General features: G+C 41.9%; 1 protein-coding gene across 3 annotated transcripts in view; it reads right to left on the reverse strand.

The window, feature by feature from the left end:
* VWA8 (von Willebrand factor A domain containing 8) overlaps positions 1-21,964 on the reverse strand; it is a 356,490-nt gene that overhangs the window by 36,535 nt on the left and 297,991 nt on the right. For all 3 annotated transcript variants that reach the window (XM_082435350.1, XM_082435351.1, XM_082435349.1), the window contains 3 exons: positions 13,633-13,741; positions 10,168-10,324; positions 3,865-3,973 (listed from right to left, as the gene is read on the reverse strand). In XM_082435350.1, the coding sequence (XP_082291476.1) occupies positions 3,865-3,973; positions 10,168-10,324; positions 13,633-13,741 (375 nt within the window). The remainder of the gene's footprint in view (positions 1-3,864; positions 3,974-10,167; positions 10,325-13,632; positions 13,742-21,964) is intronic.

Below are 21,964 nucleotides of genomic sequence, written 5' to 3' on the forward strand. Positions count from 1 at the left end.
ATTAACTAATACCAGATGAGGATCCTGTGTTGGCATTTGGATAATGATGCAAAATGTTTTAAGAGTATATGTGAAAGTTATACTTTTCACAGAGTTGTAGAGTTGGAAGAAGGTAACAGGCTTAAGAAATCACAGGGACCTGGGCTTTGGGCTCAGACACCTGCTACGCTAGCCACAGGGACCCAGGACAAGCTATGTCACCTTCCTAATCTTCAGTTCCCTTACTATAAAGTGGGAACAAAATATCTATTTCATAAGATTGTGAGAATTGAGATAATTTATGTGGCTCAGTCTCTTTATTGTAAGGACTAAATAGCACAATGAATGTAAAGTACTTGACTGGGTGCCTGGCCTGCAGTCCAGGTTGATGAATATCAGTAGGTGCAATGAAGGAAATGATGAAGCTAATTCTTCTGTAGAGAATGCTATATGCTAGGCACTGTTTTAAGGGGTTTATGTGTATCATCTTAATCTTTTTTTTTTTTAAATCACAAATAAATTTAATTTTTCTTTTAAGGAAGAAGAAAAAATAAAAGAAGGAAACTGGAGGGCATGGCAGGGGTCCCACAATGCTGTCTCTGCTATGACTGCCCTTGAGCCTGTTATGGCACCATTGATATCCGCTCCTACAAGACAAATCATCCTAGTTAATCTTAATAACTGCCTTTTATCTGTTTTTCCCATTTTACAGTACCCAGGCTGTCTGGCTCCAGAGCTGGCATTATTAGCCACTAAGGATGATGATGATGATGATGATGGTGTTGATGATGATGGAAGAGATCTTGGTGCTGCTGCTGATAACGTAAGGCACCTAGTAGAATAACTGGCACATGGTAATTGCTCAATAAATGCTTGCTGTTATTAAAATGCTGGTGTTACTTGTAAAGATTTCTGGAGATGGAAGTTCTATATCCATTTTAGGTACTCATTTAAGGATTAAATTACTTCTATTCCTTTTCTTATATCTTAAAGCTCTTCCTTGCCATTATTTTCTCTTTTTCAGATTTCTAGGGGAGAAGAGAATGAAAACTTCCCTGAGGCAATTATTTACTCTATTTGAGGGTATTTAGAAAGTTATTAACCCTAATACCTTTACAGATTTTTTTTGTTGTTGCAAAAAAAAAAAAAATCTTTTCCATCTATTTAGTCTTATCTGCTGCCTTTCTTTGAGTCCTTCACAATTTTCTTGCATTTCTCTCTTTGCAAGCTGGAAGCAAAACTAAACATGGTTTTCTGATACTGGTCTCATTGCTGTGGTGTTTCACAGAAGAGTCATTCCTTAATGTTAACCCTAATCCTAACCCAGGCTTCACTGGTGTCCTACTTTGAGAAGTCACAGCACTGGGCCTGACTTTTCTTCCTTTGGCTGATCTTGTAAACATAATACCATTTATCTTAAAGGGTTGATGTGAGGATTAAATGCATTGATGTTTGTAAAAGTAATTAGCATGGTGCCCAGTGAATATCAATCAAGATATTAACTAATACCAGATGAGGATTTTGATTCCTTCAATTAAAAATGTATTCTTGCATCTCTTCCTAGTACTGTGAATCCTCCAATGGCCTGTTTGTCCACCGGGTCAAACCCAATGCTGTGTGCAAGTTCGCACGGCATCCAGGGCCAGATCACGATCTGGTCCTTACAACTGTGTCAGCCTTCTCCCTTGCCATTTGTCCCCCACCACGTACACGGTCTTCTCAGTCACACTGCGTAACGTGCTATTCTCTGAACTCACTGTGCTCTCTTATGCCTCTGTGCACTTGTATGTGCTGTGTCCTGTGTCTGGAATGCCCTCACTCCTCAACCACCTGGAAAATTCCTCAGCATCTTTTAAGAGTGAACTCAAGCATTGCATCCTCGGTGAAGCCTTTTCTCATTCATCCCATAGAATCATGCACATACTTCTCTACAGAACTTAGGAAACTGTTTGCTTGTCTTCTTAAAGTTCCTTCTTTGAGGGCAGGGACTGTATTTTCTTTTTCTTTTCTTTTTTTTAATAAATTTATTTATTTATTGATTTATGGCTGCGTTGGGTCTTTGTTGCTGCGTGCAGGCTCTCTCTGGTTGCGGCAAGTGGGGGCTACTCTTCGTTGCGGTGCGTGGGCTTCTCAATGCAGTGGCTTCTCTTGTTGTGGAGCACGGGCTCTAGGCACCCGGGCTTCAGTAGTTGTGGCGCACGGGCTTAGCTGCTCCGCAGCATGTGGGAATCTTCCCGGACCAGGGCTCGAACCTGTGTCTCCTGCATTGGCAGGCAGATTCTTAACCACTGCACCACCAGGGAAGCCCTGCATTTTATTTTTCTATCCCATCAAGAACTTAAGAAATGAATGAATGATGGGACTATACTCACTCTTCAGTCTTAGTGCCAGCACCATACCTCCCATTACCCTCATCTCCTGTGAACCACTCATTTTGGGTCTTATTTGCCTACTGTGTTGCCCTGGAGCTCAGAGCCCATCCAGAACTTGCCCTCAGTGTTCAGGGAAATGAGCACTTTTAAGTGAGTGACTATGGAAGAAAATCCAATCATTCAATGTTATGTTGTTCACATAATTTATAAAAAATCTTACGCTGTTTTATCTTAAATAACTGTATATGGATTTTTTTTTAAAGCAAACGACTTAAGTCTTATACTCCCTAGATTTTGAAATTAGGCATCTAGTTAATAATTATAAAGACCTTTCTCCTTCCTTTCCCTTTGGAAGTGATGTAAGTTTTCCTAATCTCCTGATGTAGTTTAGATCTATTTAGAAATGAGGCTTTCTCAGAGTTTGAGGTTGAAATGGTAGATTAAAAGTGCATAGTGAAAACTTCTTACCTCCAATAACTAGCAAATAATAATAAAACTTCCCCCCAAAAGAACCAAAGAGGGAAAGGGCCATGGACTGAAGGCCATGGACTTCAAAGGAAAGGACAGAAGATTCCAGAGCAGAACGGAGGAGCACACCACAGCCTGGTTCCTAATCCCGCCCCCTCTCCCCTGAAATGTGGCTTCTCTCTCTCTTCAGGCAAAACAATCTTACATAATTTGTGATTTTTCAGAATACTTAGCCCTTCCTTAATTATCTGTGCAAATTGGTCAGAACACAATCTTAAGTGTAAAATCTCCAAATAACAAATCTTTGCTTAAGAAATATTGAAGCATCTTATGCTTCTAATGGATTCGAAAGCAGTTTGTTCACTTAAATTCATCCTCTGAAATCTTATTAATAATGCTAAATGTCTTACTAGTCTCTGTTATCACAGATAATACAGACATGCTTTTTACAGACTCTGGCATGAGGTGTTTATCTTATAAATCAAATGCAAAAACAACTTAATATTTAAAAAAAAAGAAATATTGAAGCATCTTAATATTTTTAGGGGCAATAGCAACATGAACTAGTTCTGAGATGACCAGCCTATGAAACTGCAAAGAGGCCGGCAATGTGGGGACCAGGGGAGGGGGGGTCAGGGTGCACAGGGGATGCACAGTTTGGATGATCCAAAATGTTCCTGTCATTGCCTGAGAGAGTCATTCACAACAAAATGATTTGTAGGGAGAGAATTCTATCTGTGGATTTCTAGTAGAGATGGGACACTCATAGATCTAGATGAGGAGAATCAGGAAGTCTGATGCCTTTTAGGGTCACTGGTTAAATTACTGCTTCCTGGACAGGAGGAAAGGTGAGGTCAAATATTTTTTACCTGACAAACTGAACTAAGAAAGCCATGGAGTGACCCACAGTTTTATGCAAACATTTTGGCATTGACTCATTTTTTTTGGACTGGCTGATTAGGGTTCAGATAACTTTCTCCAATAGTTTTGGGGTGGGTCTAGTTTGGGGCCCAGATTATTTTCTTGGCCCATACATGTTGATTACCTGTAAATTATCCAGGATAATTCGGAGGGAGTGCACCTGCCGTCGAACAGCCCCTGAAAACCTTTCATAGGTTGCAGCATCATATTCACTCATTTGGATCTCCTTTAGCCTAAAATCAGAGGGCAAAAAAGACAACAGCTGAAAGCCTGTACCTGTGCCTCTTTTACTTCCATTCATCTACGGCTAAGAACTGTAGCAAAATCCTCGGTAACTCAGGAGGCCTTTGAGGAAAAAAAGCAAGAAGTGATGTCTCCAGCTAACGTTGCAAAAGAGGAATGTGTGTGCGGTGATGCACTAGGAAATGGTTAAGTAGCCCTGTAGAGGAAAAAGCAGCCCTGATTTGTAGTGTTTGTTGATTTCTGTGGTGGTTGATGTTAAGCTATCAATAGTGAGGCCCCTGAGCATTGAGTTAGAAAGAAGTGTGCAGTTGGCTGACGTGAGCCAGTATGACTCAGCTCTGTAGCACACCGCTGCTGTATCCCAAACACGTGTCGTGATGCTGGCAGATGGTCAGTTCGTGTGGCAGATTCCTAGAGAGATCCTATGGGTTGCTTTTTAAGACCAAGGACATATATTTGGTTGATCATGATAACAGCTCAGGCCCAGAGAATGTAAATAAATGTGTTGCTATGTAAAATAGAGGAGTTTTCTGAAATTGACTGTGTACTTTAAATAGGATAATTGTGTTTTAATATTATTGTGGCATTGAAATTCTGTCCTCCCAGGACAGTGCTCCTTTTTACTGTTTTTCATTATTTGCTTCTGCCGCAGCCCTGCCAGCCCACTTGCAGTTTCCTCAACCCATTGTGTGCCCTTGTCCCTGAGCCCCTGCATGGGCTTCTCTCCCACCCAGAGTGCCTTTCCCTGCTTCTTTGCCTACTAACTTCCACGAACTCTTCAAGGCTCATATCAATGGTCACCTCCTCCAGGAAGCCTGCTCTGATCTTCAGATTTGTCTTCTGTGCTCTTGAATCACTTCATGCTTTTCTCTGTCAGAGCATTGCTACCTATGCTATAGTTGTCTGCTCTCTGTCTCCCCAACTGGACTCTTTGCTCCTTTAATCTTTCTCATCTTTATCTGCACGGTGCCTACCATGATCCCTAGCATAATAGATGCTCAAAATAAATTGATATGGTGACTGAAATACAAATAAGACTCAATTATTTAAAATGCAGCATCTTAATCTAATTTTAAGTAGAAGGTTTTACAGTGTTTTATCCATAATACACATTTCTACAAATTTCTATAAATGTAAAGGGTACTAATACTAGGACAGGGAATGATGAATGCATATCTCAAAAGCCTAACCACAACACGGTGTTCTAAGCTGCTCTGTGTGTGTGTGTGTGTGTGTGTGTGTGTGTGTGTGTGCATGTACACAATGTTGGAGGTATGGATCCTAGCTGTAGAGCTGAAACTCTTATCAGGAGTATAGTTTTATTGCCTTGGGCTGGAACAGAACCCCCAAATGCTCAATGAGGATGAATGGTCTCTATTCCTCCCTGTCTGGCCAAGCGCTGGGAAGAATCCATCCATCACAGGGCAGAGCACTAAAGGCTTATTAGAATCACATAATGTTAGGCTTAGACCACCATGAGGGCAGATATGCAATTCCTGCCCTACCACCTGGCTGGGTTAGCTAATGCCACCTCAGGTGTCAAGACCCGGCTCAAAGTTCACGTCCTATGAAGTCTGGCTCAATCCCTTCATGATCATTCTCTTTCACATATCTTCCACAGTTATCTGCTATGGAACCTATACACTTCGTTGCTGTTAATACATATGTCTATTTTGCCCTATCATAGTGTTTTTCAAACTTTATTTTCCACAGTAGGAAATAAGCTTTATATTGAGATCCAGTAAACAAAAATGCATGTACACACACGTGTGTGTATACCTGAGCCAAAAATTTAATGAAAAATACCTTTACTACATGTGATGTACTCTCATTTTTTCTCTTCTAATCCTCTGGGGTAAGGAACATGTCTTATTTTTTCTCAGAATCTCCAGTACCAGCACAAACCCTGGCACCCAGTGGCATTCAATAAATGCTGTTGGATAGCACTTTTGAAAACACTGGCTATCAAAAGGTAAATACCTGACAGGTAAATAATATCTGAATGGTCGTTTCCTGAGGTGACAAGCCAAGGTGCTCTTCTAAATCTAATTTACTCTCTGCTCTGAAGGACGAAAAGGAATATGTGTATAGGACTTGACCTCCTAACAATGCCTCTTATGTTTAGCTTTGGCAATCTCTTAAACCTCTCTATAAGTTTTCATTAGATTAAGATATGTCTCAAGTATCAAGCCTGACAGAAGCTGGGCACAATGACACTGCAGGACATGCTACCAACCTGGGAGGCTAATGTGCTCTCTCCCAAAGAAGGGAGATTAGTACTTTTCCAAAGAAGGGAGATTAGAAAAAAAATGTAGGCATAGCTTGTCCTTAGCAGGGGAAACACACACACACACACATGCGCGCGCACACACACACACACACACACACACACACACACACACACACATATCAAGGAAGGAGCCAGGCAGTTAGTAAGTCAACTCAGGCAGACTGGTCATTGTAGAGAGATCAGAATTAACTCCAGTTATAGGGATACCTCTGGCACGATTGTGTTGCACCCAAAACACACCACATGCTGCTCTAATTATGAAGAGATCTGGAAATCATATTCCAAGCTGTGTCAGCTTTCACAAAAATCACCTACAAGGTGTTCAAAGCTGATAACATTCTGAAAGATGAAGACCGAAGCAGGGAGCAGTGAAAGAAAATAGGACATTTTAGCCTCTGTTTGAGACAAGACTCCCAGGGCTAATACTCTCAAACCCACAAAGTGAGCTGAAAATAGGTCTTTCTGCTGCTTTAACCCTGATCAAAACTTCAGGGCACAGCTGCTTCACATCCTAGTAATCTATGTGGACTGACTGCACGTTGTTGGCACAGTATATTCGTAAAGGGTATATTTATTGTTACATAAGAGTCTGGGAATTTTAGTTCTCATTTTACTTTTTCGTATAGGTCAGACTTAAATACTATAATTTTTGGATCAATTATGAGGAAAACAAACACAAGCTGAAATCTAGTGTGTAGGGCTGATTAGTTTTGCAAATGGTAGTGGGTACAATTTCCACAGTTGGTGTCCACCTTAAATGCTTTTCCAAGCATGTAAAAGTACCTCGCCATCTATTTCATTCTTGTTTTATTGGTTTACTATTTCTGTTCTGCTTTATACATGTCTTACACTTGTCCACCTGTTACTCTTCCTGAGTTAAGCAATTCTTTCTTTCTTTATTAGCTGTGTTGGGTCTTCGTTTCTGTGCAAGGGCTTTCTCTAGTTGCGGCGAGTGGGGGCCACTCTTCACTGTGGTGTGCGGGCCTCTCACTATCGCGGCCTTTCTTGTTGCAGAGCACAGGCTCCAGACGCGCAGGCTCAGTAGTTGTGGCTCACGGGCCCATTTGCTCCGCGGCATGTGGGATCTTCCCAGACCAGGGCTCGAATCCGTGTCCCCTGCATTGGCAGGCAGACTCTCAACCACTGCACCACCAGGGAAGCCCTAAGCAATTCTTGATATGTACGAACCAGTATCTAGCTGAAATCCAGATACAAATGAATGCTAAGTAAATATGTTGATAATATCAAGAACCCGTCGGTAGAATTAGGCTCTTCGAGGCAATATGGTGGACCTCTAGGCTGATGGATAGGTCTGGCTGTCAGTCTGGCTTTAGCCAGTCTTTTAATTAAGGATGAAAGGGTGATACCATTACTTGTATGCACTTATGTATTATTCATTCCACAAATATGTATGTGCTTGCCAGGCACCAGGTTCTGGGCGTAGGTACTGGGGATATACTAGAGGGCAAAATATCCTGCCCTCAATGAACTGGAAGTCAGTGAAGAAGAAATAAGCTATTCACACAAATAATAACACTATGGGAAAGAGTGATAAGAGCTATGGAGAAAAGGTACAGGGTGCTATAAAAGCACAAATGCAGGGACTTGACCTCATTCTGCATATACCTAAAACTGCAAAATAGCTTTAAAACTAAAGCATCCAAAACTATTGGATGACAGTGAAGAATGATTACTTTTTAAAGACATGATAATGGTTTTGTATTTTTATTTTTTTTAAGTAAAATATTTCAGAGACACACTCTGAAATATTTACGATGAAAAGACAGAAAATCTTGAATTAGCTTCAAAATAACCCAGGGATGGGGACTAGGAATGGAATCAGATTTTTCTTCCTGAGGTTGAGGGAACAGGTCCACAGGGTTCATTATACGTTACTCTCTACTTTTGTTTCTGTTTAAAAAGTTTCATAATAAAAAGTTTAAGAAAAATCTTTAGCAGTACTAAATTGAATACCCATCAAATAGGATTATTACTACACGAAAGTAGAAAGCAACATTTTTCTGTGTGTTTTCTGTCTTTCTCAGGGTCTCCATGTGCTTTTATTTCATCTTCTCCTTTCTCATCGCTTTGTCCATCTCCTCTGTATTTCAACCACCTTCCAGTATTCCTTCACGCGGACTTAGATTCTTCTCTGCAGCGCTTAGTAGAGGTGTCTGGTTTTCTCATTCCCTTCTCCACTTTTTCTCGTTCCTCCTTTATAGCCACTAAATTTAGTTGTCTTATTATTACAGATGCTCCTTACTTTCTTTCCCCTGTGGCGCAATGGTCCCTAATAGAACCAGGTTCCTCACCCTTATCATGGAAATCAGAGAAGGGCTTGTGTACTTGTACCCAAGCACTACTTAAGGTCCTTCTTTCTCCCTGTGAACTCCTCTATCCATTTGTCTGCTTACACAAAAACTGAGACAGGACTTGTGAGGTTTTCCGCGTGGAAACAATAGGAACTCATCATTTGGGGAGGAGATGATGATGTGTATCTAATTATTTGGTTCTTTTCCTAAATAAATATTTATTGTTTATATGAATCATAGAGCCATATTTTAATTCTAACAAGACCTTGTATTATAGGATTCCTCCCATCCTTTTTTGAGAAGTTTAAACTGCTTTCATTCCTAACACAGTGATTTGTCTTCATAACCTCTCTGAGAGGAAGGGAGAGGGGAGCCACCATCAGAAGAAAAAATTGACGCCCAGCGAGGATAAATTAATTGTTTGAGGTCTCCAGGGAAGCCAGCAGAAGTGGGCTGGGAGTGACACTCTTGTCTTACCTACCTGCTGAGTACATGAGGGTCCTAAGCCTTGCAGGCTTTCCTGAGGGTGTGGCAGGAGGGACCTGCATTTTTGTGTCCCCATTGTTCTGGACTGTTTACTTGCAGGATGTGTAAGCACAGCACGTAATGTAAAACCAGATGTCCTGCGTGGGAGGAACTTCGGAACTCACATACCCTGGAGCGTGCTTTTCCTGAACTGCGCCCAGCTCCTTTCACTGAGCACAGCAGTATAAATCTGCCTCCCAGACCCCTGTCTGTGCCCTCACTCCTGAAGGAGATCTTGCTGCTCCTTGGGTATTTTTCACTTTTAGCTGATGAACACATGTGGATGTCTAGTGAAAGCGTCATGCGGATTCTTCTCATTTTTTAGATGGTTCCAATCAAAGTGGCTCAGGATGGTTCCAGCACATCTGAAAGCTACAGGCTGGTTGGCCTGGATTTCAAGGCCTCCACCCACTGACAGGGCCTCCACAGTCAACCTCGCTCCCCACCGCCCCCAGCTGGTACCCTTTATACTGCATAGGAGAGCTGGCTCCTCTGGTCCCTTAGTTTTCCCTTCCTGGAATGTCCAAGTACTGGCTGATCTCAGGCCTCACCTCACATCAGCCCACGGACCTTACCCTTCTCTGCACTGCCGTACCACGGGACTTCAGCCTTAACCAGGGGGTGTGTGAGTGTGAGTGTGTGTGTGTACACTAGTCCTGTCTCCACGTAAATCTACAAGATTCCTGAGGGCAGGAAGGGACCATCACGTAGCATTATCTGAATTCCCTATGTGGCCTGGGAATAGATGTGGATGGAATGATTTGACCTTTAGTTTCTCCGAAGAGGAGTATCTTTGGTTTTACTTTCTAACGTGCTCAAGTCCTTCCTCTATACGACCATATGTAATCAATACATTTAAAAGGGCCTGAGTAGAAAGGGTGGGAGATTATGTTCACTCGGCTGTCTCCACTGGGAGGGGGGTGGCTACGGATTTCAGTTTGTGGGTCCAAGTTGCTGCATGAGGAATAGAATCACACAAATCTGGGTCTACTTCAGGGTCCACTGACATTTCATCACAGTGGCCGACACTGCTCCGGATGCAATGGGGTCCACTCACCTCTGTTGAAACGCTCTCTGGCCCATCTCTCTTGCAGCTCTCTTCACCTCCTCAGGAACCGCATCTTTCTCAGCCTCAGAGACCTGGTACACTGTATGGCCTGCATCCAGCCGGTAAGGACCTCCTTTGCCGCCCAGACCTGCAGTGTCTCTTCCCCCTGGGAGGAAACCAGAAAGTCCAGGTGATTAGTCTGATCCAGATCACAAAACAGAAGTCAGATCATGGCTTTAAGGCAGTCCTGTGCAGTATATGAATTGTACTTCACTAGTAATTAAATATTCAAATGACTTTCTTCTGGAAACACAGGGCATCCCCCTATCAAGGACGCTTTCTTCTTCTCCATCCAGCCAATCCCACGCAGATTTCAAGGCTCAGTCCAAATTCCATGACCCCTCACCTGATGACTCTACCTCACAGGCATCAATACTCCTATGCACTATTTGTTATTCTTTAAAATTTATTTTTTCTTTTCTTGTCACCTATAGTGTGAATGGGATTATATTTTACATAGCTTTGTAGCTCTGTACCTACAAGAGGCGTGAACATCATAAATACTTAGTATATATTTGTCAGTTCAATGAACGACACTCCTCTTCCCTCACATGTAACCTCATTTTTCCTTAAAATAAAAGAAAGATGACCAGGCTATCGATCCTGTTTCCTCTGTTTTGCAAATGATAAAAATAATGCATAGAGAGGTTAAGTCACCTACTCATGACCTCATATCAGTGGATGAGCCAAGATTAGAAGCCAATTATTATACTAACTTTGACTTTTAGCTTAGAATAATATACAACAGATAAACATTGCCAGCTTCAGGACAGCTTATAAATACAAACGCAAGTTTACATGCTTGAAAATGTGCATTATGTAATATTGCATAACTTACAATGTAAAATTAAATGCCTAGAAGATTAGGTAGGTAATGTTATAAGAAGTGGTGAGAATTTGGCTAACTAGAGAAGATGTGCCTTGTCTCAACACATTCAAATTCATATTATTTTAAAACACTGCCTTGACCCCCAAAATGCATATATTGGCTAGATTGGCTACATATTTGGCCCCTGGGCTACCAGTTTATTACCCCTGCTTTATAATGATTAAAATACTAGTAAACAGTTTCTTTTGTTCATTCACAAAAAACTTGGGAACTTAGAAGAGAATCCAATATTGGAGGGGCAGCACAATATTGAATATTATATCATATTATAGTATAGTATAGTATAGATTAGTATAGTATACTAGTATTATATAGTACAGTATTCTATAGTTAAGTCAGACTGCCTGAGTTTGAATCCTGGTTCCAATGCACTAGTCATGTGTCCTTGACGGAAGTTCCTTAACTTCTCTGTAAGCTCAGTCTCATCACCTGTAAAATGGGGATACTAATATTATTTACTTCATGGGATTGTCATGAGGCTAAAATGCTCAGAACAGTATATGGCACAAAATAAGAGCTTTATAAGTGACTGCTCTTACTATTATTTACACAACTACCAGTCACATAGAATGAGGTCATTTCTAAGTTTCATAAAGTGGAAAATTTGAAAGCTTTTAGGCTTTGGTTAAATTATGCTACATTTTTCTTTTCTCCCTTGAAGACTTAAGTGGTGTAATAAGTTAAAAGAAAGAACTCAGCATACTCTGTTTCCCTTATCAAAGTCCAGGTAGGTCATTTCCTTTTGGGAAATACCATGAGAACAGCCTATTAATTATAGTTTATTTATCCTTTGATTCCAGCACATCTTATTTCATTTTTATTTAGAAATGGCTGGTGGAAAATTCCCTCTTGGATGTGTGTGATTCCTGGCTGTCACCTGTGGACGGCCTATAGGCGGAGGGGACTGGAAATTGGACACTGATGATGAGATACAAGTCAGGTTTCTGGGACCTGACTCCTTTCCTCCTGGAGGTATGGGTGGGTCATGAATTAGAGCTTAAAAGTTCAAGGGCGCTGAGATGACATCCTTTTTGGTGAAACGAGGAAAGGATCCACAACCGTTTATAGAGGCTGGTGTGAGTGACGGACAGCATGGGAAAGCACGGTCCCTTGGCAAAGTCATATGGGGGTGGAGAGGGCGTGAGGACAGAGTTCTTCACGTCCTCCTCTTCCAAGAGCCTTTAATTTGAACTTCTTAAATGAAAATGCTTGCCAGAGAGTCCAGACTTCAAGGTATAACCTTGAAGCTAACCTTGAACATCCTAAATCTGTTAAGATAAGGGGGAGAGAGGCAATGGACGGGTTCTGATGACGAAGAAGGAATCAAATGAGTTGTTGGGTCAGAGCTCAGTTCAATATAGAGAATTCTGAGGGAAGAGAGTGACAAAGAGAAAAAAAATTTGCAGCAAAAGAGCCTTGATAAATTGAAAAATAAAGGCTGGGGGAAGCAAAAGCAGGGTCTTCAGTCTGGACAGATATGTGAGCTAGTAGACACAAGCTGAATAACAAGCGAGAACGTCTGCTCCAGAGGAGCCCATTGCTGGGAAACCTGCATCTGGCCAGCTCGTCCCACAATGCATTCCACATGGATTAAATCTTGCTGGTTTGACACTAACTTCCAGATCAAAGGACATTTCTCAAAATATCCTTTCTTTCAAGCTGATGCTTGATGAATAAACAGAGCAGGCAAGGAGTCCACAGGCCGATTTGATAGCACATTGTCCGAACACAGAAACCCATTTCCTCCCGAGGCTGTCAAGGCCAAGAGGCACAGACCAACCTCAGGGAAGGCGAAGAACAGAGCTCATGCCAGCACCGCTCATGGCCGTGATAAGATCAGACAGTGCGCACACAGTCTGGCCCTATTCCTGCGGCTCTGCAGATGTGTCTGCTCCAGCTGCCGCAGAGGAAAGAGGAAGGCAGCAGCTGTGGGAACAATGCTCTTGTCGGGCGGCCAAGAGGAAGGAGTGGACCCCAGTCATCGGTTCAGACCACAACCACCCCTCTTATCTCAAAACCCTGCATCCTCAACATGCTCACTTCTGAGATGTGGAGGACCAGGACCATTTCTTTTCAAAGTCAGCTGGTCAAGAAAGAATTTACTGTCGATTTCTGGCATGATTCCCAAGGGCATGGAATTTAAAAGAGGGGATTAACACTTCTAATGAATACATTCTTCATGCCAGGTCTTGAGCTCAGCGCTTTACAATCATAATCTCATTGAATCCTCATCATCGCAAGCTTGTGAGGCAGTTAATATTATGCCCCTTTTATGGATGAAGCAACCCTGGGAGGACCAGAAGGGTCTTAGGTCAGAGGGTAGCAGAGTCTGCGGGACTCCAAATGCCAGGGTTTTTCCGTGTCTTGATGTCATGCTGGGACAGAGGGTAAAGGCACACTCCAGCCGACTAACGGGGGAGACAGAGAAGGCAGGCTGATTCCGGAGCCTTCTTGGGGCTGCTGTGATGTGCACACGGGCTTGCGAAGTCTCTGGAAGCCCGACCCAGGAGAATGCCGCTACGAACCTGTGCCGCCAGCCCAAGTACTGCCGCCCACGTGCGGCATGTTGTCTGGGTCCTCCTTGCCGTGTTTGGGGGAACTCACGTCTTCACCGCTCTCTCTGTTGACTGTGATCTAAAAATGAAGAAATGAGACACTATCATTCTCTGTGACCAACACCAGGAGCTGCAGGACAGAAAGAAGAACTGTTTCCCCCTAAGTCCTTAAGGTATTGCGTAACCTCAGGCCACAGGACACAACAGATGCTGTTAGCGTCTGGCAAAAATTTCACCGGATTTTACATCCATTTAGTTGGGAAGGAGACAAATTTAATTTTAAAAAATATCCTTTAAAGAAAAGGTGCTGGACTGGGTTACAGCTTCAGAATTCTTCTAGCGCAGAGTATGCCTTGAGCATTTACATAAAGAACAAGACCCACCAGAAGCAGGGGAAATGGATCTCACCAGAGACTGACTGAGAGAGCTCGCAATGGTTTAAAAGGATCACTGCCCAGCTGGTCCAGCCGAGTCACAGCAGATATACATTTACCTACTTAATTTTCCAAGAAATCCCATTCCTCAGAGAAATGCCACTTTATATAAAATATGTAGAAAAGGAAAACAGAAAATGTATCTTTGTGTGCTTCAGTGATATATGTTATACACACAGACACTGAAAACTGCTTATTTATTTCCTGGACCCACTCTAATTTTATTATGGTATTTATAGCTCTCCTAGTTCATCTCGATTTTGAAACTGGATTTACTATTCCTGCAAATCAAACAGAATAAGCAGCACTAGCTTTCCTCTTAGAGAGCCTGTGGCTCACTCATTGGCCCCTAATTTAATTCGGCACAGATTCACCAAAAGGACTGATAACCACGCAGGAATTCCATCCTAGCAGTCAGCTCCGTAGATATTACTCCACAATGAAAAGAACTTGAAGCAGTCACATCCACGTAACCTATGAGCCTTTTCCCAAATAGAATGATTTTCAACGCAGACCAGATGAAACATTTATTTATTTGTTCAAATAACACTTAACGGGAAATGTATTGGCAAGACTTCATTTGAACTACCATGGGGCCAACAAAAGCCATGGAGGATTGGTCACTGCCCTCAAATTGCTTATAGTGGAGCAGGAGAGCTTGCAAATAGACCTGTAGCATGATGCCAGGTCAGTCCTGAGAGCTGACCCAATCCTTGTTAGTAAGTGGACTTTTCATTCTGGATGTTAGGATTAACGAAGATAGGTAGATAACTTAAGGCCTTTGCAAATAAAATGGCTATTAAGAATGAATTCAACCTAACTTCCATTGTCTTATGTCCGGACTAGTTCATTTCAAATGTTATGACATCATAAAGAGATTTTAATTAACCAGATCTTTCTACCCTTAGCTTTGGCATCATTAACAGAGTTTTTGCCATAACTTCAGCATACTTTAAAATTTCGCAGCCAGGACATGACAACTGATATGAATTCCACACATATAATCATGCTCGAAAAGATGGGTGAAAATAATTTTTTTCTTCTTTCTAAAAATTAAACTATGCAGAATAGCTAGCAACATTTAGAGAACAAATAAGCATTTAAAATACTGTCCCCCAAACTTGCCACCACTTTCCAGCTTTTCTAGAGGCCGTGTAAGAGATAATCAGTAAATTAAAATATGTATACTGACCATGAGAATTCTAGACCAGCGCTAACCAAGAAAATTTTCTGTGTTGATAGAAATATATATACCTGAGATGTCTAACATGGTAGCTTTTAGCCCAATGTGGCTATTGAATACTAAAGGACGTGATTTTTAAGTTTTATTTAATTAACTAAAATTTAAGTTTAAATTACATGTAGCCAGCAGGTATCTCATCAGACAGCACAGCACAAGGACAAGCTTGCCTCAGCCCGGGAGATAATGTTTGGTTATCTTAGCAGTATCTTATAGATGTTTTCCGTGAGAAATGAGAAAAACAAGAAACATTTCAAAATTGCGATAGAGTTTTATTCTGCTGTCATTTTAAGACATCTGTATAAAAGTTATGACTACAGCCTAACTGATTTTTTTTAAACAAACATAATGGAACTTATATATGGAAATACGTTTATTATAATAAGATGGTAAGCTTATTTTTCATACATAAAGACACATTTATTACAATAATGCTGCTCAAAACACTTCTGGACTGTTTCTGGAAGGATCTGCGGAATCCACAGCAGATTCTATTTGAATATCTTTAATGGTGGCCATTTTGTATTCTTTAAAAATAGATTTGATTTTTAATAAATAGCTAAAGGATACTTGGAGCTGATTTCTGGTACGAACTATTTGCTAATTTGCTTTGTACCATTTGGAAAGTCAATTAACTTCTCTGGGCCTCAACCTTCTCATCAGAAACTAAGTGGGTTCAACTAAATAATTTCTTCCATTCCACCTAACACTGACATGCTCTAGCTGATTCAAGGATTCAAAATGTGGTAAATAAGGGATGTTAGTCAAAACCAGGCACAATTATACAATAATGAGACTAGTTTGCTTTGTAAGAGTTGTGATACTTCTACAGGCCAATTCTTTTTTTTTTTTTTAAATTTATTTATTTTTGGCTGCACTGGGTCTTTGTTGCTGCGCGGGCTTCTCATTGCGGTGGCTTCTGTTGTTGTGGAGCACAGGCTCTAGGTGTGTGGGCTTCACTAGTTGTGGCACGTGGGCTCAGTAGTTGTGGCTCGCGGACTCTAGAGCGCAGGCTCAGTAGTTGTGGCACACGGGCTTAGTTGCTCCATGGCATGTGGGATCTTCCCAGACCAGGGATTGAACCCGTGTCCCCTGCATTGGCAGGCGGATTCTTAACCACTGCGTCACCAGGGAAGTCCCTACAGGCCAATTCTTAAAGATGAAGTTCCAAAAATGGTCTGGGCAATGACAGCATTATCAGAATAACTGTTCTGAACACCCTTCCTCACTTTAGGGTATGTGTGTGTGTATACTATTTATTAAAAATAAATAAAAGAATGGATAAACAACAAGGTCCTACTGTATAGCACAAAGAACTATATTGAATATCCTGAGATAAACCATAATGGAAAAGAATATAAAAAAGAATGTATATATATGTATAAATGAGACACTTTGCTATACAGCAGAAATTAACACATTGTAAATCAACTATACTTCAATAAAAACAAATAAATGAATAAACAAGTAAATAAATGAATAAATAAATAAAAGAACCTCAGAAGAGGTATAGAAAGCAAAGTCCTATGCGTCTAGTAACTTTACTTTCATCAAAAATCAATCTCCTTCAGACATTCCACGACAATTCAGTTATTCTGCTGTAAGAGAATAGCCTTTTAAGAAGTGCTAAAAATGATGGCACAAGGCAAAAGAAAAAGCCTGTCAAATAGCCCCCCTCAGCTACCTCCAAAATCACACTCTTAAAATTGCAAAGACACCTCTAATGGGCTTTCAGGGAGGCAGAAAATTTGCTATGAACTTTCTGGGCAGAAAGGAACTGGTGTGATTTTTGCCACCTGTGTGTCTTCCAGGCCATCTGCTGGGGAATGGCGTGGTTCACAACAAGTCAGCCCCACACCAACCCCGAATGGGAGTCTAGAGATGTTACAAAATTGACAAATGCTTGACAAAAACAATCATCAGCCCAAACCTGATTTATTCCAGAGAAACATATACCATAAAATTCCAAGGATACTTACTTAAAAGCGAGGCATTTGGGGAGTTTATCTAATTCTGTGTCATTTTATGAATGCCATTATACTCACACGAGTCTATTTCTCTAGGCGGATGGGAGGAACTCACCTGACAAGCAGTTTCCAAAGCAGTTTAGGGCATCTCTTACGTGAATTGAAAATGATTCATAAAAGTTACAAGGCAGGAAGTCTAGGACAGTCCAGCGCAGGACAGAAACTGCAACAGATACTAGGGAAGGCCTATTATTTGAGGAAGCTTGTTTCCTAGGGACAGAGGATGCTACAGAGCCTCTGGCCATTCAGAAAGTTGATAAGCTGCTGAATTCTTTGAAGGATGTGTTGCGAAGGACTTGGAATGCATTTCCTTCGAGGGTTGGTTTCATCTAGAAAGAGCTCAAGTGAGTCAATCCAGTTACTGAAATAGACCCTACTGTATTCACTTAAATGGATCAAAATTTTTCCCAAACCACAAAGTACTGTGGACTCTTAAAACTGTGGATGCAAATGGATGCCTTTGACGTGTTTCTCACAGCGGACACAACCTACTTCCTTTTAGATAAGCGTGCTATAATCATAAGAACTGTTATCCTCTTTCAGATGAATCAAAATGGAAAAAACATGGAGCTTCTAAATTATAACTCATAAAAATGTCCCAGAGTAAAGCAACCCAAAGCCAGAGTAGGGAAAGGGACATGACTCACGAAAGCCCTGTAATTCTAGGCAAGGCCCATATATTTCAGGCTCCTCCTCAAACTCATGATTTTTAAAAACCATCAGTAAAATGACATAAATAGCCAGAATACAATCTTGGAGGGAAAGTTAGTTCTTGGAGGACTGACTGGACAACACAGCTTATTCTTATTTTCCAACTGGAGACTAGGTGTGGCACAGCAGATGCTTCCAGCTGCCTCCCTAACGCCCACTCCTTCTTTCTCCTTTTTAAACAGAAGTCAGATGCACCACCGGAAGCCCGGCCATCCCATTCCCCTCTGCCAGTGAGTGGTCTAGGGGAAGGTAGGCGACCCGAGATGTAAGAAAATCAGGAGGTTTCTGGGAAACATCTTCCTCTCAGGTCAAGAGCTCTTTCATTGCCCTGCATGGACTGCCCTCCCCTCCCCTACAACATACATGCGCTTGCTGCCTTGGCGCACAGAGTGAGAATGTGATGCTTAGTGCTGTGGTCTCCATCTGGTGACCATGTGGCAATGAGAAGAAGGTGGCAGAGGGGAGGATGGCGGAGGCTATGTCCCTGACGACACCGCTGAGCTGCTGAGCCAGCCGTGGAGTCACTTGCTTCTGGTCTTCTACATCAGCAAATAAGACATGTCCTTAGTTTAAGGTACTGTGAGTTGGGTTTTCTGCTCCTTGGGGTCTACTGCATGCAAACTAATTGATTCATTCATTACAGGATGAATGAGAGGCAGCAGGGCAGAAGCCACAGTCTTGATCTTTGGAGGATGTCCTACTTCCAGAAGATGTGCCTTAAATTTTCTGACATTGAAAATTGCCATAATAATATCAGTACAGTTGCCTACAGTTTGATGATTAGCAGGCAATTCAATGCAGTCGCTCATTCATTTTCTTATTCAAACATTTCTGTGTATGTTTATGGCACATTTACTACTCACTGAGATAATGGAGATAACATGAAACAGGATCTTTGCTTCCAGGAGGATGTTTTATAAAGTGGAACAAAGTCACAGCACAGAGTAATACAGACCATAATAAGGTACTGAATACATCTGCCTAAAAGATTATTGTCTGAGGTTATTCTTATTCTATGATAGAAAGTTAGAAATTTCTATCATAGATACAATGAAAGTCACATTAACATGTCCCTAGGAATGATGGTCTTTCAAATGAAGACAGCTTGTTAAAAAAAAACCTTACCCAGTTTTCATAAACAACGTGCAGCTTCTACAATGATAACACATGACAAAAATACCATTGTCCATAGGCAGTTTCTATGTGTCCCAATTTCAATCTCTGGCAAAGCCATCAAGTATGTAATTTATGTCCAGTTTTTCCCTGGCTGGTGGCAACATTTGCTTTCAAATATTCAATGACTTCCTGCCCTCTTTAATCCCTCCTAGTTCTTGAAAAGCAGGGGATGATCTGATTTTTGATCATTAATATTAAAAAATTATACTGTAGCTGATATTCATTTGCACTAAATAATTAACCCCAATGGCATTCACACTGCAAGTGCCCTTGATTGGGAAATAAAGTCCTCTTTCCTTTGTTTGAGGTGGGGGACAGGGTAAGGGGTTGGCGGGGGGCACGCTAGGCCTGTTCCCTGGCCCTGAAGACAAATGCCTATGAGGCAATTGTGGTGTTACGGGTGAGAGGCAGAAGGGACGGTCTGTGGCTTGTCCCAGAGCGGCTCTTGCCCTGATGGAGCGGGTGGAGCCTTCTGGCTTAGAAAGGACCCCTGTTCTTTCTCACAGGCTTCTTCAAGTCGACCAGTAGCCCTCCCTCCTGACTTAGGGGACCTTTTGCCCACCTCCCCAGACTCAACCTAACTCTGTCTACCCTCCCCCTTTCTGCTTGAACACTCCTAGAGACAATGCCTACTTTGTTTTCTGGCACAAGTGATGTGCTTTGTAAATATTTTAAAATATTTGAAACTGTAACCGCAAACACCCTCCTTCCTCTATCTGATGTGATGTTCTGGAATACATCCCCATGTGCATCCTATGTTATTTCTCTATCCGTGTTTATAGTTTCTGACAAAGATCTTCCTCACTGGAATGACTCTTTTCACTCAGTCCATTACTATGCAACAAAAACCCCCAGTCTGATGAAAATGAACAACGCTTTATAGATTTCAGACTTGGGCTAACAGGAGGGCAAAATACCAACTTATGAATATTTTACTTTACCTTTTATTATCGGACAGTAGTGGTTAGCACAGTGGCTTATACCTACATCCTCGAACATAATAGATGCTTAATAAATATGTATTTTACGCATGTGTAAGAGGCAGCTCGGCAACAGAATGTAAGAGTTTCATCTTCTGCGTACTATCCTCTCCACGATAAGCTGTCGGCTGGGTATCTGCTGGGACCCTTCCTGCTCTTTCCTGCCGGCTCATAATTGGCAAACAGCACAGCAGTGCTCAGCCATTGGTCAGCAGACAGTCATCTTCTAACAGAGGCAGGAAACACATGGCCCCATTGGCTCTGCGTTGTTCTTAAATCCTGACCCGGCACCTCCCTCAGCTTCACTCTGATCCCTACCACGGCCTCAGCTCAGTTTCTGGGGACCCGTCGGGCCGGGGCTGACTCCCTGCTGTCGAGTCTAGGGTAGCTGCCTCTCTCCTGCTCTCTGGGCCAGACAGAGCTGTTGGAATGTCTGCCCAAAATAAAATGATCCGGCTGCAGAATCCATCCACCGCCCCCACCTCTCACTTTACTTAGAGGTCTTTATTTATTCATCTCTTTCTTCTGTTTAAATGGAAACAGGAACAAAAGATGAACAAGACTTTCAGAAAATCTAAGAATACAGAACGTGGATAATGGAATCAAGAGAATAGTGCATGGGTTAAGATGGTATAAGTACAAACAAACCTTTAAGGGAAAACAAATGTTGTTATCATTGTGTGTAGGTGAGTGCCAAAAACACAGGTTAAAAAAACCACAAATAATTGGCATGTTTACTGGCACGGACAAGTACCCCTCCGGCTGCCACTGGACGCGTTGAGTATTCTAAGCATTCTCACAAAACAACTGCTAATTAAATTCCAAGACGTTGAACGCAGGGCAAACTGTCAGGTCTTTATATATTCTGCCTTTTCTATTTTGCCTCTTTTATTTTCCAGACACTTCAAAAGGTTAACATTCAACGCTAGAGTAAATTCAAGCCCGGCCATGAGACCTCCAAAGCCAAAGAAAAGGTTGGCGATGCAAGGCCACTTCTACTACGGCAGAGTTTGCAAATGTTTTGGTTTTGTTATATACAAGGTGGCTTTGGCAAGAGACATCTACTGGGGCTTCCCTGGTGGCGCAGCGGTTGAGAATCTGCCTGCCAATGCAGGGGACACGGGTTTGAGCCCTAGTCTGGGAAGATCCCACATGCCGCGGAGCAACTAGGCCCGTGAGCCACAATTACTGAGCCTGCGCGTCTGGAGCCTGTGCTCCGCGACAAGAGAGGCCGCGACAGTGACAGGCCCGCGCTCCGCAATGAAGAGTGGCCCCCGCTTGCTGCAACTAGAGAAAGCCCTCGCACAGAAACGAAGACCCAACACAGCCAAAAGTAAATACAAATAAATAAAAATTAAAATAAAAAAAAAAGAAACAGCCAAACTGTTGACTGAAGTGACTGTACCATTAAAAAAAAAAAAAAAAAAAAAAAGAGAGACATCTACTGCCACGTGCTTTATTATTGAAGTTAAATGATCTCTGCTGGCATTTCCTGGCCAGGCGATTTCAGTCTCATACCCAACCCTTGTGCTCCTCCCAGAACACAAAACCTACTTGGCAGTTTTTAAAACTATTGTGTTTTCCCTGTCAACAGAATTCTCTGAGGTGCTAAGTGTAGCTAGGAAAAGGAAGGGTGGGTAGAAAAGCCATCCTACCACTAGGGTGGGGAGAAGCAAAAGGGGGTTTTAATAAGACCCAGGTTCTAAAAATTCTTGAAAGCACTGAGCACAGCTC

This window comes from Balaenoptera physalus, assembly GCF_965194825.1.
Source record: "Balaenoptera physalus genome assembly, chromosome: 18".
Taxonomy (NCBI): Eukaryota; Metazoa; Chordata; class Mammalia; order Artiodactyla; family Balaenopteridae; genus Balaenoptera; species Balaenoptera physalus.